At 42.1% G+C, this 18004-nt stretch overlaps 1 protein-coding gene across 1 annotated transcript in view; it reads left to right on the top strand.

The window, feature by feature from the left end:
* Positions 1–18004, top strand: part of abca2 (ATP-binding cassette, sub-family A (ABC1), member 2) — a 402151-nt gene that overhangs the window by 317984 nt on the left and 66163 nt on the right. Inside the window, exons 23-25 of the mRNA XM_048613349.1 lie at positions 4566–4779; positions 10297–10402; positions 14815–14926. Of these exons, the coding sequence (XP_048469306.1) occupies positions 4566–4779; positions 10297–10402; positions 14815–14926 (432 nt within the window). The remainder of the gene's footprint in view (positions 1–4565; positions 4780–10296; positions 10403–14814; positions 14927–18004) is intronic.

Consider the following 18004-nt stretch of genomic DNA (forward strand, 5'->3'; position numbering starts at 1 on the left):
ATGAAGGGTCTAGGCCCGAAACGTCAGCCTTCCTGCTCCCATGATGCTGCTTGGCCTGCTGTGTTCATCCAGCTCTACACCTTGTTATCTCAGATTCTCCAGCATCTGCAGTCGAATAGTTACACTTTTGTAATAATACAATAAATGTTGTTTCCGGAGATCAGGATAAATCAGCTTGAATCATGTATACTCAATTATCTGATTTGTTGGAATAGTTCTCGAATGCGCCACTAAAGGAGCTGATGGCCTGGTGGTATTTTTGCTCGACTATTAATCCGGAGATCCAGTTTGATTTGGAGACCCGGATACAAATCCGACAACAGCAGATGGGGAAATTTGAATTTAATTTTTAAAATCTGGAATTAAGAGTCTAATGATGACCATGAAATTGTTGTCAATTGTTGGAAAAACCCATCTGGTTCACTAGTATCCTTTAGGGAAGGAAACTGCCATCCTTACCTGGTCTCGCCTACACGTGACTCCAGACCCACAGCAATGTGGTTAATTCTTAACTGCCGTCTGGGCAATTAGGGAGGGCCATTCTTTTAATGAATTAAAAATAAACTCTGATGATGTGTAAAACAGGCTGCCAATTCACCATGGTCTATTTTACCTTCATGTTCAAGGCCCGTTTTATCCTTGCTGTCTTTTGATTTTCCTGCTCCCTTATGTAACTTCATGTGTTAAAATGGCCACAATTCCAAGTTTTGTTTTAAATTCACTCACAGGATATAGGTGTCACTGGCCAAGCCAGCACTTATTACCCATCCCTAATTGCCCAGAGGGCAATTAAGTGTCAACCATATTGCTGTGGGTCTGGAGTCGCATGTAGGCCAGATCAGGTTAAAGAGAGCAGATTCCTCTCCTAAAGGACATTAGTGAACCAGATGGGCTTTTCCAACAATGGTTTCATTGTCATCATTAGACTATTAGGTTTCAGTATTTATTGAAAATTCCACCATCTGCCATGACGCAATTCAAAGCCAGGTCCCAGAACATTTCCAGGGTCTCTGGATTACTACTCTAGCAATAACATCATTAGATCATCACCTCCCCTTTGTTAGTAAGTCCTGTGTCTATCTGATGAAGATGGATGAGGAAAGATCACCTTTGCAAGTGATTACACTGTTGCCATAAAAAAAAAGACATTTTCATGAAAGGTGAAACCTGATTATTTATTTGTAAAACTTTATTTGGAGCTGAAACCTTGGTCTAAGTGCATCCAGTCCAAGTTTCTATCCTTTCAGCAATGATGCCTAGGCGGTCACCAGGTGTGGTCATCATCCCATATATATTTCTTTTGAACCTGTAACAGCTTATGGCCTCAAGACTTCACAGTGAAAATACTCACACATTTCTCAATTCATTAAGTTCCTGACCTTCAGGTTAGTACTCTAACATTTAGCTTCCTCTGACAGTGTATTTAAAATTCCTTTGGTGTACTGCGTGCTCTCTGCTTTCAATCTTATTTCTGATAAGATTGTTCTAAAACAACATGTGTTATTTTGTCAAACCAAAGATGATGAGATTTTTTTTTTTAAAATGAGATGAACAGCTTCCAAAGAAATCATCCTCAAAAACTCCCAGCAAAGCATTTGAATTGCAGCTAAAATCTTTAGTTGCCAGCTTTCGTAAGTGTGTAATTTTTGGTGTCATCAGAAAAGTCATTTTGGAAAGCCTGTTTATACATTTGGAACTAGATTCATAATTCTGCTTCGCTCCTGCACAGTCTGGTGAAGAAGACATCATTTTGGCTTTTATTAAAGTGACACCATTCCTGGTGGTGACAGATGAGATTCAGTCCATGTCTTGCCTGTAATTTATCCTGACTTTACACAGCTGTTCCACAAAATGAGCCATTGTTACAAACCCACCAGCTATTTTTCTATGTTCAGTTTATGATAACTAAGTCCATTCAGTCCTTGCACAGTACAGCGACGTTAGATGGTGCAGGAAATGCTTCTAATGGACAGATCAGGTCAAAGTATCCCATAATGTTAGCACAAGTTTAGCACAAGATTAGTTTTAAAGAAACAAAGTCATTATTGCAATGTGGCAGGCAATGTTTGAACAGAAAGGCCCCACAAACAGTATTGTCATAATATTTAGGTTTTATTTTAATAATGTTCATAAAAGATAAATATTGCCCAGGGTAATAATTTTCCCTTTCTTTGAATTAAGCCATCTGTTTTATATTTTATATGGTCACATAATTAGAGAGTGTCTCAGTTTAACTGATCATGCAGAAGGTGGTATCAAAGGCAGAATTGGTTACTTGAATAGCTGATGTGTTAACTGCTAATATAAGTCTGTGGAGTAGGGACATCAATCTGCGAAGTACTGTCTTAGCAATGAGTCTATTACCCACTGAATCACAGATGAAACCTTAACTAAAAGGGCTACTAAAATTTAAAGAGGCCAGGTTAGATTTCCGGGTCTTAATAACATGTTTCTGTCTAACTATAAGTGTTTAAGCAGCATGCTTTTACCGAAAGTGTCTGTCATGTATGTAGGGCGTTAAACATCAGATTGATGAAGATGCTGTTTTAGATTAACAGTCACCTCCTTCTAAATGGGGTTTATTATAGGACTCATTAGTTGTGATGAGGGAGCTCTTACAGCCTTAATATTGCTCATTTGATTGCTGATTCACCTGGAACTTGGGACCAAGAATTAAATGAGGCTTTAAAGTACTTTATGTCTAAATGGGAATCTTTGAACTTCAGTTGGTTTATTAAAAACCAAGCTCCTTTCAAATAGATAGATGAAATACATTATTTAAGCTACTTCCCATTTAGGCCATATAGTCGTTAATATCTAATCCAAATAAAAATTATATGCTCGCAACTTCTGTGCAAAAAGTGAAAGTAATTAAGCTCAATTCAATCCTTTAAGAAATTACAATGTTCTATTAATAGGGATATGATATTTAATTTTGAAATAATTACAAAAATGAAATGGTCTTATTTCTGTTTTAAAAAAAAAAATCCACAATCTGTTACAGTTCAGCCGTTTTTTTGATTGATTGATTTTCGAAGGCATTTTTCCAGCCTTTCGTTTTCTGGAATCGACCGGGATTACTTATAGGACTGTTCAAGTTTTTTATTATCCATCACCTACCTATACATACCAGATCTATGTTACCTCCTGATCAAGCAACACATTGAATTTAAAATTCTCATCTTTCCATTCAAATTACTTCATGACTTTACCCCTCCTGATCATTGTAACTCCCTCCGGGCCTAGAACCCATAGATATTTCTGTCTCTCTCCAAACCAGGCTACCTGTGTGACACTGCTAGCATCTTCTTTTACAACTGACCCTTTGGATCTCCAAGCTTTGTAATTCCTTTCCTAAACCTTTCTGCTTCTTATTCTCTCCTCTCCCTGAAGACATTCTTTAACATTAATCTCTGTGAATAAACTTTTGCCCACCTGTCTCTCTATATGGCTCGGAAAGAAATAAGGGGAGACAATGGCCTAGTGATATTATTGCTGGACTATTAATCCAGAAACTCAGCTAATGATCTGGGACTTGGGTTCAGATCCTCCCATGGCAAATGGTGGAATTTGAATTCAATGAAGAATATGGAATTAAGAGTCTAGTGATGACCACAAAACCATTGTCGAATGTTAGAAAAACCTGAAGGTCAGGAAGTTAATGAACTGAGAAATGTGTGACTATTTTAACTGTGAAGTCTTGAGGCCAAAAGCTGTTACAGGTTCAAAAGAAGCATATATGGGATGATGACCACACCTCATGACCTTCTAGGCATCATTGGTGAAAGGATAGAAAGTTGGATTGGATGCACTTAGACCAAGGTTTCAGGCTCCAAATAAAGTTTTACAAATAGATAATCAGGTTTCACCTTTGAAAATGTCTTTTTTTTGATGGCAACAATGTAATCACTTGCAAGGGTGATCCTTCCTCATCCATCTTCATCAGATAGACACAGGACTTACTAACAAAGGGGAGGTGATGATCTCGTGGTGTTATTGCTAGAGTAGTAATCCAGAGACCCTGGAAATATTCAAATGGGTCCTGGGTTTGAATCGTGTCATGGCAGATGGTGGAATTTGAATTCAATAAATATTGAAATCCGGTAGTCTAATGATGACAACAAAACTATTTTCGGAAAAACCCGTCTGGTCCACTAATGTCCTTTCGGAGAGGAATCTGCTGTCTTTAACATGGTTTGACCTATACATGTGACTTCAGACCCACAGCAATGTGGTTGACTCTAAACTGCCCTCTGGGCAATTAGGGATGAGTAATAAATGCTGGCCTAGGCAACGATGCTTGCTCCCTGAGTGAATAACAAAAGTGACACTTTTACTTGAAAAGGTTCTTATGCAGTGCACTGTAACGTTTTACTGTTTAAAGTACTACATCATGTTGGTGTTGTTGAGCACTTAAGTCTGAATGCACAGTACATGGCCGATTTTTTTTTTTTTTTTTTTTTTTTTTTTAAATTCATTTTTAAAATGTATCCTTGTCTAAATATGATGTTTGAATGCCTATTGTTTGAACAGGTGCTAACTTTATTAATCTTTCTGTTTTTCAGAAACAGTTACAACATCCCCATCAGCTCCACGTCCCATACATGAGCCAGTTCGATGTAGCTGTTCGATGCAAGGAACTGGTTTCTCCTGCCCAAATGGAGTTGGAGGGCATCCCCCACAGAAGAAAGTAGTGACAGGCGATATTTTGGTGGATATTACAGGCCGCAATGTTTCTGAGTACATTCTGCACACTTCTGATCGCTTCAGGCTTCATAGGTTTGTACAATTGTTGCCTTTGGCATCTGACTATTTATCTCTTTGCAGCAATAGAACACTGGTTTACATGTTGGACTCAGTGACTATAAAATTATTCAGCTTCTTCCTTGGACAGGATGAAAAAATGTGAACCCTTGGTGCCAATTGCAGGAAATCGCAATAAAAATATACTTGAGCAATTTTATTATATCTTCTAATGAATGTGATTGCATAGATCTAAAGCCGTCCAACAGGTCAGCTTTTACTGTACTGTAGATTGACAATCATACACACAGACCATGGAGCTGCTAATACTGACCCCCTGTATTTGGCACACAGCAGCAAAGGCTCACTAGATTGCTTCTTGGGATGAAGAAGGTCTGTCCTATCAGGAGAGGTTATGTTAACTGAGCCTGTATTTACTGGAGTTTAGAATGAGATGGATCTAATGGAAACCTATTTAATTCTGATAAGGCTGGAAAGATTGGAGGCAGGGCTGTTGATCCCTCTGGCTGGGAGGTATAGAACAAGAGGTCATGGTCTCTCGAAACAAGGCAGGCCATTTTGTGCTGCGATGGGGAGAAATTTCTTTACTCAGTAGGGAGGTGAACCTATGGCATTCTCTGCTATAGAAGGCTGTGGAGGCAAAATCGCTGAATACATTTAAGGAGGAAATAGTGTCTAAAGGTGTCTAGGTGTATTAGGAGAGTGTTTTTTTTATTCTCTGTTGGGACATGGGCATCACTGGCTGTCTAGTATTTATTGCCCATCCTTAGTTATCCTTGAGAAGGTGGTGGTGAGCTGCTTTCTTGAACCGCTGCAGTCTATGTGCTGTAGATAGACCCACAATGCCACAAGAGAAGGAATTCCACGATTTTGAACCAGGATTTTGAATAGGGTTATGGCTTGATATAGAGCATGCCCCGTGATTATGTGGAATGGTGAAGTGGGCCTGATATAGACATGCCCCGTGATTATGTGGAATGGTGGAGTGGGCTTGATGGGTCAAGTGGCCTACCCTACCCCTCCAATTTTCTGTGATTCTATAGAACAATGCACGATTAGATGTAAGTAACACAAGGTCAGTCCATCGATATAATTCAGCAATGTGCTGTCGTCTGTTCCACGCTCACCCCCACCACATTCTTAATTCCCCCAGCAAAAGAAATAGTTTCACAGTATCATGGCACAATGCCAAAGGAGGCCAATTTATCCTATTGAACAGCTTTATCGGAAATGAATTCGGATAATTCCATTCCCCTGTTCTTTCCCCATACCCCAGCATTTCATTCTTCACCTCTGATGTATCTATTTATTTTTGGAAGCTATTATTGAATCTATTCCCATCACCTTTTCAAGGCAGAGCCTCCCAAATCCCAACCACTTGTGGTGTTAGTGAGCTTTTCCATACTGTTGCATTTGTTTTTTTGTTGCCAATCATCTTTTCACTGCTGCCAGACCTGCTGATATTCTCCAGCACTTTCAGTGTTTTATTTTTTATCTTAGAACTGTACCCTCTGCTAATTTACATCTTTAGCCATTGGAAACACTTTCTCCTTATTAGCTCCACTGATAAACTTCATGACTTTGAACACTTTACCAACTCTGCTAGCCTTCTTTGGTCGAAGAGCCACCTCCCACTTCTCCAGTCTTCTCACGTAGTAATCCCTCATCCTCGGAACCATTCGAGTAAATCTCTTCTGTGCCCTCTCCAAAGCCTTCACATCCTTCCTAAAGTCCAGCTGCTCTCTCAAATCCAGTTATCATTTTGAATGCCTCATTTGGATCACAACTTCTAACTTCAAAGGGGATACAGTCCAGACATTGACAGCCTTGCCTTACAATTTAACCTTTTAAATGTTGGAGTGGTTCTCACAGATCTATCCTATGTTCCCTCCAAGGTCAGTATATCTGCTGGAAACTGAGTGTATTTCTGCAGATGGGTTTTGACCAAGAGTCTGTGCAATTCATACACCACATCCTCATTGTTATATTTCAATCCCCTTTCCAGCTAAAGGCTGAACCTATTAGACTACTTTTTTAACCTGGTCACCAGTTTTTGTCGATGTGTATTACATGCACACCTAACTTCCTTCACTCCTCCGAAACTGCTAACCTTTTGCCATTAAGGAAATATTCCAGTTTGTCATTGCAGAATCTTAATTGGATATCCCCTGCAGTTTCCCACATTGAACTCTGCCTCTCAGTTTTCCCCCCTCACTTAATCTCATCTTGGAGTGCCTCCTGAAGGAGGGCTAATTTATCTTAATTGTTCTTATAGTTGAGGAACTCAAAATTCCCCAAATTACCACTTAGATGCAAGCACATTTATCTTTACCTTAATTTTTTAGTTGATTTATATCAGTCTTAATGTGGCTAATTTTGTTTATCCTCCGTCTCCTATCGGGTGTGCTGGAACATGACTCCATTGCTTTATAGGAAGATTACTTAATGTAATTAATTTATGGGATCTGAGTGACGTGGACACAGGTTTAGGGTGGTAGGTGGTATTGGCCATTGGCTAGAGAGCTGGCGAGACCCCCGTGCCACTATTTCTTGGGAAGGCTCACTGCATCTTGTGGTATTTACCAGGCACTCTCCACTCCATGTAAAGAAGTAGCGCCCCAAGAGGCAGTAGCTGTTACTGGTACTGCACCCACCAAAGGCCCTTCATAGGGGAGGGACCTGGGTACATGTGAGTGACAAAGGGATGAGGGGAACACTGCAAAGGATGGGGTCTGCAGCAATAGCAGGGAAGTGACCCCCACTGACCCTCCTGATACAGAGACCGTCGGTCAGATACTGAATGTGTTTGAATGAGGGATTGTCTCTGGGAAACCTGCAAAGCAAGGTCATTGGGGTTCGCTTGTCATGCTGCCCTCGTGGTGACCCCCTGCTGCCCACCATTGATTTGCCAACTTCAGTGGCAGGTTGAGAACCTGGAGCAGGCATTCATGAAATGGTCCCTCAGTAACTGGATTAAATACCACCTCCCCCCTACCCCTCCCCACCTCCCCCCCTACCCCTCCCCACCTCCCAACTACCAAAATTTCCACAGGAAAAGGGCACAAGATTCCATGCAGACTGCTAGGATATTGAGCATTAGATGTCCCAGTGATAGTGATCTCTCGAAAGAGGAAGCTGCAAGTTTCTGCTACTCTTTGTGAGGGACATTGTGTCTGCTGACGTAGCTCCCAAATGATCGCACTCTCGTTTGAAGGTGAAGTCCCCTTGACCTTGCTTTCCCTTCTGTTGGAAAAGCCATTTGCATGTTTAACCCTCTCTAATCCTTTTAACATTTGAAGCACGTGGATTAGAACTGCCCCCTTAATCAAGGAAATACTAGCAAATTCATGGAATGAGTAGAGTGGGATTTTATTCCACTTGGAAATGTTTAATGTTGAATTCAATAGCCCAAAATGAGAAAGGTATCTCTAATCCTCAGTGATAAAATTATTTTCCATAGTCGGCATTTGATCAGTTGAATATTCTTCTATCCATTTTATATTGTGTATTGTGAAAAAAAAATTATACGACTTTGCAATTTGGTATTTTTTCCCAATTGGAATAAATTAATCCTAAAAGTGGAGTATTCAGCTTTTGTATGTATCACAGAAAGTACCTGGCATCTGAATAGATCTCATTCCAGTGAGATCTGGTTGTTCTTTGTACACACTCCTTGAGAGTCTATAATGATTATAATATTCTCTTTCCACCTTCCTGAATTCACCTCACGTTAATCCCTCCTCCTATTTCCAACCATTTTTTCTCTAATTACCCACCGCGAAGCAGCAAAAAATCTTTCCCAATAATTTCTCTACTTTTAATTGAAGATGTGTCTCATTATTTTTCTTGAAGAGATTACTGCTGTGGTGGCATGAGATAAGATGATGGAACAGTTTTTTTTGTTGGGACTCTGTGAAGAGAAATACGGGAATAACCCATTTGTAAAGGCTTGAGCTAAGATAATGGCGCTGGTGTTCTAATGGGCAGATAGCTGTTGCCATTGTGTAGACTGGAGTTGCACATCGACACCGTACAGAGTTTCTAACACAGCTCATTCCAACAGAATTGCTTGGGAAATTGGAACTTCCGGTTGTCAATTGTCCCGTCTTTGAAACTTTCCAACAAAAGACTTCCAAGGGTTCTAATCTACTTTAAGTTTAATAGTTTGCCAGGAAACATGAGAGGATTAACAATCTGCTGTAATTTCTGATGCCCCAACTCAGCAATGAACCTTCCCTCCCAACCACACGCAATCCCTAATATACCGCAGTTCCCCACACCCTCCCCCGCTGATCCAGCTGAACCACCCCCCCCCCACCTCCCCATATCCCAGATATTGACAATTGTGATTGCCAACTACCCTGCATCTGGAGAACTCTGAAGTAATTCATAAGAGGGTGGGAATTCAGAGGGTTCCCTTCGGTTAAGCAAATAGCTACCCAGGAAAGTTTAGAGGATTAGGAAACATGTCTGGTACCTGGGGAACTATTAAAGTGCCCCCCCAACTCACCAGGCATGCTAGCAACTGCACCTCCCCAATCCCTGACAACTCCTCCTATTTGACCAACACCCCCAAACCCAACACGATTCCATCCACCCTCTGGGGACCTCAGACCCATCACTGACCTCTCCCTGCCTCCCAAGCCCAACACATGCCTGTCCCTGTCAGACCCCATCACTCGCCTCCCTCTTCCCCGGACCTATCGCTGGCCTCTCCCTGGCCCCCAGACCCATCGCTGGCCTCTCCCTGGCCCCCGGACCCATTGCTGGCCTCTCTCTGCCAGACCCAGTACTCAAAAGCATAATTTCCAAAATTCAAGGTTGATGACATTAAATGAACGGTGATTAGAAATTGAATGGAACTATAGTTTGTCCCAAAAACTGTTCTGTTATTCTAGGTTATTGAAAAGCAAGTAACCTTTCAATTTGCTAAATCCTTACAAACCTTGTTTATTTCTTATTGAAACGTTGAAATTTGGTGATATATGATTAGTTCAGTTAGCTGGACAACTAGTGTGTGGATCAGATTAATGTCAAGAGCATGGGGTTTGATCCCAGTTCCAGCTGAAGTAGACTTCTGGCCTGCCTCCTCGCTCAGTCTAGAGCAAAATCCCAGGTTCACAAACCCTCAAATCGAGGATCTATCCTGAGAAGTAAAGGAGAATGTAGAGAGACTTGTTTCTCAACAGTCAGTATGAAAATCAAGGAAGAAGAGTGTAGAAACATTCCACTGATTAGAAGAGCATTGTAGATCAAGGAATACTTTTGCGACTATATCGTTGGTCATCTTAAGGGCTTCCTCTTCAGTCTTCCACAAAGAATTGCGAACTGGAATTCCACTTTCAGGTACACGTGACAGGTTCGGACCAGTAAATCTGCTTTCAGGTCTTATGGTTTTTCATATTTTGTTTCTTCCCCCTGTGCCTGAGGCCCATCAGCTTCCACTTGCCAATAATCTGCTGTAAATGTGTGTTTTCCAGGAGAGATGCTAATTGCCTGGTGCTCCTGTTTAATATATTCTGATTTTCTCAGGTACGGAGGCCTGACATTTGGCAACGTGCTCAAATCTATCCCAGCATCCTTCAGTACAAAGGCTGCTCCAATGGTGCGGAAGATTGCAGTGAGGAGAACTGCACAGGTAGGACAAGGGGTTGTTTCGCTGAAGTAAGTAATATGTTGCTTCAGTCTGTGGTTATCTTAACTGGACTTGAATACTATAAATTCAAATGCATTAGCAGTACAATAAGGTGCGAGAGTGAGAGACACAATTTGTTTCACTTGATTTTTATAGGGCCAGGGGCACATTGTGTGTTCACTCGCACAAGGAGCTTAGGGATGTGGCAGCCGTGTCAGTATGAATTGCGGACCTTCCCTTAAATAGAGGTTTGGGCAGTCCTGCCAACCTAAAATCAAATCCGCTACTTGACCAGCAGGAGCGAGTGGGAGATAACAAGGTGTAGAGCTGGATGAACACAGCAGGCCAAGCAGCATCAGAGGAGCAGGAAGGCTGACGTTTCGGGCCTAGACCCTTCGTGGGAGTTTGGTGGCAGGAAAGGGGGTCAGGTCTGAAGGCAGTTACGAGTTAGAGGATAGGGCAAAGATTTGAGAAAGAGTTTGGGGAAATGTGGAGCTGGGGTTGCCCAAGGAGCTGCCAGAATCCCATTAGGAATTCAGACAGCGACAAGGTATTGAAACGTACCTCGGCTCCATCCAATGTGATTGGGAGCATAGGCCCCCCCTACCCGCTTCAGTACTGTTGCTGTGGATACTATGTCATGATACCATCACTTTCGCCTGTTAAGCAGTCTATATCTGCCTTTTGCAAGCGCCTTCGTGAACAATAAAATAATATACAAAGGGGGATGGGGAAATTGGTGAGAGGGCAAGTTGCATGAATGTATCCTCTTTCCCACTCCTTTGCTGCCCTTTGTAGAGGTGTGTATGGGGGTATGTTAGTATCTTCCTGGTATGTTAGTAGCTTCCATGTATATTTTTGCTGGGTGTTTTGCGGCGACCTGAAAGTGCCTTCTGAATGGGCTTTTTTTACCTGTGTGAAGAAAGGGCAGGTATGTTGAAAAGATACACGTTTTTGTTTGAAGTTCAAACTGACACGCCCTATTGGTCGTTGGTGCCCCAGTAACTTCAATACACAACTATTAAATTATTCATCTTTTACAAAACAGTGGATAACTTGCTTGTAGGCAATGTATTTGTCAGTGAATACAAGTTTACAGACGTAGTCATTAACTGTAATGGTCATTAAATTGGCATTCAATTTACACCTGCAAGTGCATATTATCATGGACTACATGTATCTTCTCCATTGTGCCTTTCATTTATCTTAATTGTTAATTAATGCTCGAAGCTTCTCACAGTGGAATAGATATTGCACAGTTACATATATTCTTATCAATTTGTTCAGACCCATCAATGACGCATGTTTGGAGCAGATGGATCTTGAATTCAGACCTTGAGCTAGTTGTGTAGCGGTAATGTCATTGCACTACTAATTCAGAAGCCAAGCCAAATGCTTTGGGAAATAGATTAATGAGAATGGGAATTGCGAGCCAGTTTGAGTAATAACAAACATGAAACTATCATTGGTTATTGTAATAACCTATCTGGTTCACTAATGTCCTTGAGTAAATCCACTGTCCTTACTTGGCCTGGCCTAGACACACTCCAGACCCACAGCACTGTGAATGACCTCTGAACTAACCAAGCAACCTACTCAACCTCAGGGTTAATAGGGATCGGCATCAAATGCCGGCCTTGCCAATGATGTCCACATCCCCTGAAAGAGGGGAGAGGGGAGTGTGCAGCGGGACCTGGGCATCATTGTGCACCAGTTGCTGAAGGTAAGTGGCAGGTGCAGCAGGCGGTAAAGAAGGCAAATGGTATAAAAAGGTGTGGAGCTGGATGAACACAGCAGGCCAAGCAGCATCATAGGAGCGGGAAGGCTGAGATTTTGGGCCTAGACCCTTCATCAGAAATGGGGGAGGGGAAGGGGGTTCTGAAATAAATAGGGAGAGAGGGGGAGGCGGATAGAAGATGGATAGAGGAGAAGATAGGTGGAGAGGAAACAGACAGGTCTAAGAGGCAGGGATGGAGCCAGTAAAGGTGAGTGTAGGTGGGGCGTTAGGGAGGAGATAGGTCAGACCCCTGTGTCCAGAACAGGGGTCACAGTATGAGAATTCGGCGTCGACGATTTAGGACGGAGATGAGGAGACATTTCTTCACCCAAAAGTGGTGAGGCTGTGGAATTGATTACCACAGGAAACAGTCAAAACATTGAATGTATTCAAGAGGTGACTAGATATAGCACTTCGAGTGAATGGGATTAAAGGTTATGGGGAGAAAGCAGGATTAGGCTATTGAGTTGGACAATCGGCCGTGATTGTGAAGAATGGTGGAGCAGGCTCGAAGGGCTGAATGGCCTCCTCCTGCTCCTATCTTCTTTGTTTCTATGTTTCAATGAAATTGACAGTGCATTGCTCAAACAGAAGTTAGATGCCAGCATGTTATTACAGGAAGAGAAATATCAGGGGTTTGGGTTGCTCAATGCTGGATGTAGTTCCGAAATGTCTATATAAATACAGTTGCTAGAGGAATGGCAGTGGTACCTCTTGCAGATCACCTTCACTCACTGTCTCATCTTGCCACAACTATATATTGAAAATTCCAAAAAGTGTCACTGTAAAGAATGAAGAAAAAGAGTGAAAATATGTAAAGTCAGAGTCATAGAGTCCTACAGCACAGAGACAGGCCCTTTGGCCCAAACTGGTCCATGCCAACGAAAATATCCATCCACACTAACCCCATTTCCCTGCACTTGGCCTATATCCTTCTAAAGCTTTCCTATCCATGTATTTGTCCACATGCCTTTTAAATGTTGTTAACGTACCCGCCTCAACCACTTCTGCTGGCAGCTCATTCCATATACGTACCACCCTCTGTGTTTAAAACAAAAAGTTGCCTCTCAGGTTCCCATTTATTCTAAAAGTCATCTTAACTGCCCTGTCTACCTGTGACTCCACTTTCAGAGAACCATGCACCTGAACTCCAAAGTCCCTCTGTTCCACTACACTCCTTAAGGCCCTACCATTCACCATAAAACTCCTACCTTGATTTGACTTTCCAAAATGCAACACCTCACATTTATCAATATTAAACTCCATTTGCCATTTCTCGGCCCACCTCTTCAGCTGATCAAGATCCTGCTGTAAGTTCTGATAACCTTCCTCACCGTCCACGATCCCACCTATTTCAGTGTCATCCGCAAACTTACTAATCATGCTTTGTACATTCTCATCCAAATCATCGATATAGGTTACAAACGGCAAGTTGTAGCAAATGAAATATGATCAGGAGCTGCAAATACAAATAGTAAAGGATAAGAGAAATGTATAGAAATATAGGCTAAATATATTAATAAATACGTAGCGTTGCCTTTATGGCATGTGAGGGTTGAAGTGTTCTTTAAGAAAAATAGATGACAGCAATTAACCGAGTTTGCTGCAATCATGTGCATGCAGTCGTACTGATGAACAATATTGTCATAAGGTCACTGCTTATATTCCTGTTGAAAATGCTCATATTTCATAGCTGCATCTCCAACTTAACAGCGCGCCTGTGTAAAGGTTTGCTAGACGCCTCTCAACCACCATCAGTTTCTCTCTTACATCTGAATCAGTCTCCTCCAGCCCCTCATTGAGATCCCCTGTAGCTGTACCTGGAGTTCTCCTGTTCTAGACCCTCTATATCGATGTCTTTTACTGAGTGCACTTGTACAGCATGCAGCACTCTACCCTCGTCCTTGAAACCATATTTGCGTTATTACCAGATGCCCCTTGTATCTGTCTTGACACCTGAGGCTCTGCTTCAACATAGCAGCAGTTTGTATTACTATTAATTAAGTTTTGGAATGTTAATAGAATTCATAAAGGTTGCTATGAAGGCACTAAATGACAAAAATGAGATGTGAACACACTGGGTGTAGACATTCCTTGGGGCATGTTTGCAGAATTCCTTAAAGCACTAACATCAAAAAGGTCAGGTCTGAACAGGTTGATGAGTAACCTGTTGGTACAAGTCTGGTCATTGTGCAAAAACTTGTTGCTGCTTAATTGGAGCTCATTTACATTTCAAAACACCCAGGGAAAATGTCAGCAAAACCTTTATGGAAAGTTAACTGCCAAAAGAACCAGTGAGCTAGTTCTGTACATTCGCCCCAATTTACACCCGTTTTATTTGGATAAAACTGATAGCAAAATTCTGGTCTGAAGTTTTGCTGGACCTAATTTTCTTTATCAATAAATCAGTATGAAGCAAGAACGAAGATCACTTATCTATTGAAAAGCAGTTAAGAGAACAATGTCTTTATTAAAGAAAATGGCTTTGTTGAACCAGTGTGAGGATGCACAATTACAAGCCATAAAAAATAGCAAAAATTTAATCTTGACCAGTGTCTTGACTTCAATTACTCGGCCAGGATAAATGTGGCTGCAATAGGGAGCACTTAACTAACTGTGTCTTCTTTTATTTCTGTAGGCATTTTACAACAACAAAGGCTATCACAGCATGCCTACCTATTTGAATACCTTAAATAATGCCATTCTCCGAGCCAATCTACCCAAGAGCAAGGGCAACCCTGCGGGATATGGTAAGCTGAAAGGATCAAATGAGTAAAAGCTTTGAAACAGATATCATTCTGAAGTTAAAAGCAAAACACTATTGTCTTTTGCTGTTGATGGTACTGGTGAAGAACACATTAAACAAAACATTAGTCAATATTGATACAACCACAGATATCAACAGTCAAAATCTGCAATGAGGTACAGTTGAGTTTATCTGAGCTCTTGTGATGCAATAGCTGAACTTGTTCCATTTAATCAATTTGTACACAATTTAAATACAAGTATCGAAGTTTCCATATGATTAACAAACTGAACTTTGATTTCCTAACCCAGCCCTGAGTGAAGCTCACTTGAAGATTGTTTAAAAACAGAAGTAAAAGCAAAATAATGAGGATGCTGGAAATCCTCAACATCCACAGAGAATGCTGGAGACACTCAACATCAAACTGAAAGGTGTTCGAAATAACCTATTTCCCAATACCTTTCAGTTCTGAAGAAGAACAGTCATACTGGACTTGAAACATTAACTCTGTTTCTCTCCACAGATGCAGCCAGACTTGCTGAGTTTCTCCAGCAATTTCTGTGTTTGTTGAAGATCGTTTGCTTTTGTTAACCTCAAAAAAAGGAATTGAGACAGTTTTTAATTAGTTTGTAGCTACAAGTCTATAGTATAGATTGTGTAATTTACTATTAAACAGGCAACTTCAGTCAAAGACCAAAGGACTGGGTTGTGTAAGATCTAAGTGTATGCACCAGGAGGTTGGACTAAAGTTTGTTATAGTGAAGGACCTGATTGCTTTCACTCTACATTTGATTTACTGTGCACACATGGTACCTGAAAAGAGAGAGTTCTCAGTTCTACAAAGCTGGAACTTCTCAAACTGGTTGGTATTCTAAATCCCACCAAGTGGAGAGGGCTGGCAGGTGGGGGAGAGGGGGCATGGTGACCAGCTGCCTCTATTTTACAAGACTGTCTAATTTTTGAGTGCCATTTGCTTTTCGTTCCGTAACCTCTGTGGCTAGAACTCTGAAATCCAGGAAATGCCTGGAGTTACTTTTCAACAGGACATGCGATTCTCATATTTGCCGATTGGCCCGCTGTAGATGCTTCAGACCTTATCCCCAATTTTAGTTCCCGGGGCGGGCGCAGAGACCTGGGAAAGATCTCAGCTCCATGAACCTGACTTTTTAAAATAGATCCCTTGTAATAACTCAGGAAACCCGACTAGTAAGGAACATAATTTATTGTTGAACACCAAAATGGAGCCAGTCCTGTTGGTGTAGACAGTCTTAGCCCATCCCTGGGTCAGCTTTATTTTCTAAGCAAACTATTCAGTGATGTTAGTACACATGGTCTGGACCAGCTGGGATTTGAGCCCAGGCTTTCTGGCTCAGGGATAGGAACACTATGACTGCACAACAAGAGTCCCCTGGGTTTCTTTTGTTTTATTAAATCAGAGTGTTAGAATGATGTTATCTCACACCTCTAAAGCAGATGGGACTTGAACCCAGACCTCCACAGCCCAGAGGTGGGGTCACTACCACTGTGCTACAAGAGCCTCTCTCAGCCTGTTTTATGATATTTTTGAGTCAATCAGTTCTGAAATGTTAGTACACCCCTTCTAGGGCAGGTGGGACTTGAACCCAGGCCTTCTGAAATGGAGGTAGGGACAGTACCACCACTCCACAAGACCCCCTTAAGAATGGGAACTAGAAACTTTAATCAAGCTGCTCAGACATGTTGTGACCCACCTCTGGAGCAGGTGGGACTTGAACCAGGGTCTCTTGGCTAGAAGCAGGGAGACTCCAAAGAAGTGCAGGCTAGGTGGATTGGCCATGCTAAATTGCCCATAATGTCCAGGGGTGTGCAGGCGAGGTGGGTTAGGCCATGGGAAATGCAGGTTTGTAGGCGATGTCTCTGGGTGGGATACGCTTCGGAGGGTCGGTGTGGATCCGTTGGGCTGAATGGCCTGTTTCCACACTGTAGGGATTCTGTGAAATTCTGTGGATTTTATGACCTCAACTGCACCACAAGACAAACCCGCACTCCCCTTCCCCCAAACCGGGTCTGCTTTTTTTTTCATCTTTGTTAATCAGGAAGTGCTATACACACAACCAACAACTTAGTCACCACCAAATCACCGTGGCCTTTTTTGAACAATAAACCATCAGCAGTATTTGCCCATATAGCCAATTAAACATTTACAAGCAAAACCCATCATGGGCAATGTGAACCATCAAAGGTGAGGTAGATGGGGAGGTAGACTGGGAAAAGGACTAAATCAAAATGGCATTGGAGAGGGAGATAAAGCGCTGTGAGCCCGGCGGTGTCTACCTCTCTCTGAAGGCGTCAAGAGCATTGATGGGCACCATGTGCTCCCTCTCCAACGTTACCCAGCCACGAATGTAACCAAGCAAGAGGGGCAGATTGTTGGCGGATATGACCCTGGGTCTGCATTGGGCTCAGGTGATGAGTTCCAGTTAAGCAGAGCCTTGCCTGTTACCAAGGGAACGCATACTCAACAAGCTCCATGAGGAGTCAAATTCATGATTCCCCAAGGGCCTTGCAGGGATAATCACATGCCCATACTTCCTATTTTTAGTCTAGGGATGGGGAAGGGGAGAGGTGGCAGAAAGCAATGATGCTCCAATTAACAATCTAATCACTGCCCTTTGACATTCAATGGTCTTACCCTCACTGAACCCCCCACTATCAACATTCTGGAGGCAAGGGCACAATAGCAGGTCAGAGGCTAGGAATACTGCAGCGAGGAACTCAAAGCCTCCCCAAAGCCTCTCCACTATCTACGAGGCACAAGTCAGGAGTCTGATGAAATACCTCCCCCCGCCCCACTTTCCTGGATGGATGTCATTCCAACAACACTGAGGAATCTTAGTAGCAGCAGTGTGAAGTATCTACAAGAAGCACAGCAGAAATTCACCAAAAATCCTTAGACAACGCCTTGCAAACCTATGACCACTTCCTTCAAGAAGGACAAGTGCAGCAGATACATGGGAAGTACAATCTGCAAGTTCCCCTCCAAGCCACTCGTCATCCTGACTTGGAAATATAACACCGTTCCTTTACTCTCACTGGGTCAAAA

The sequence above is a fragment of the Rhincodon typus genome, chromosome 28 (genome assembly GCF_021869965.1).
Source record: "Rhincodon typus isolate 14 chromosome 28, sRhiTyp1.1, whole genome shotgun sequence".
In the NCBI taxonomy this organism is placed as follows: Eukaryota; Metazoa; Chordata; class Chondrichthyes; order Orectolobiformes; family Rhincodontidae; genus Rhincodon; species Rhincodon typus.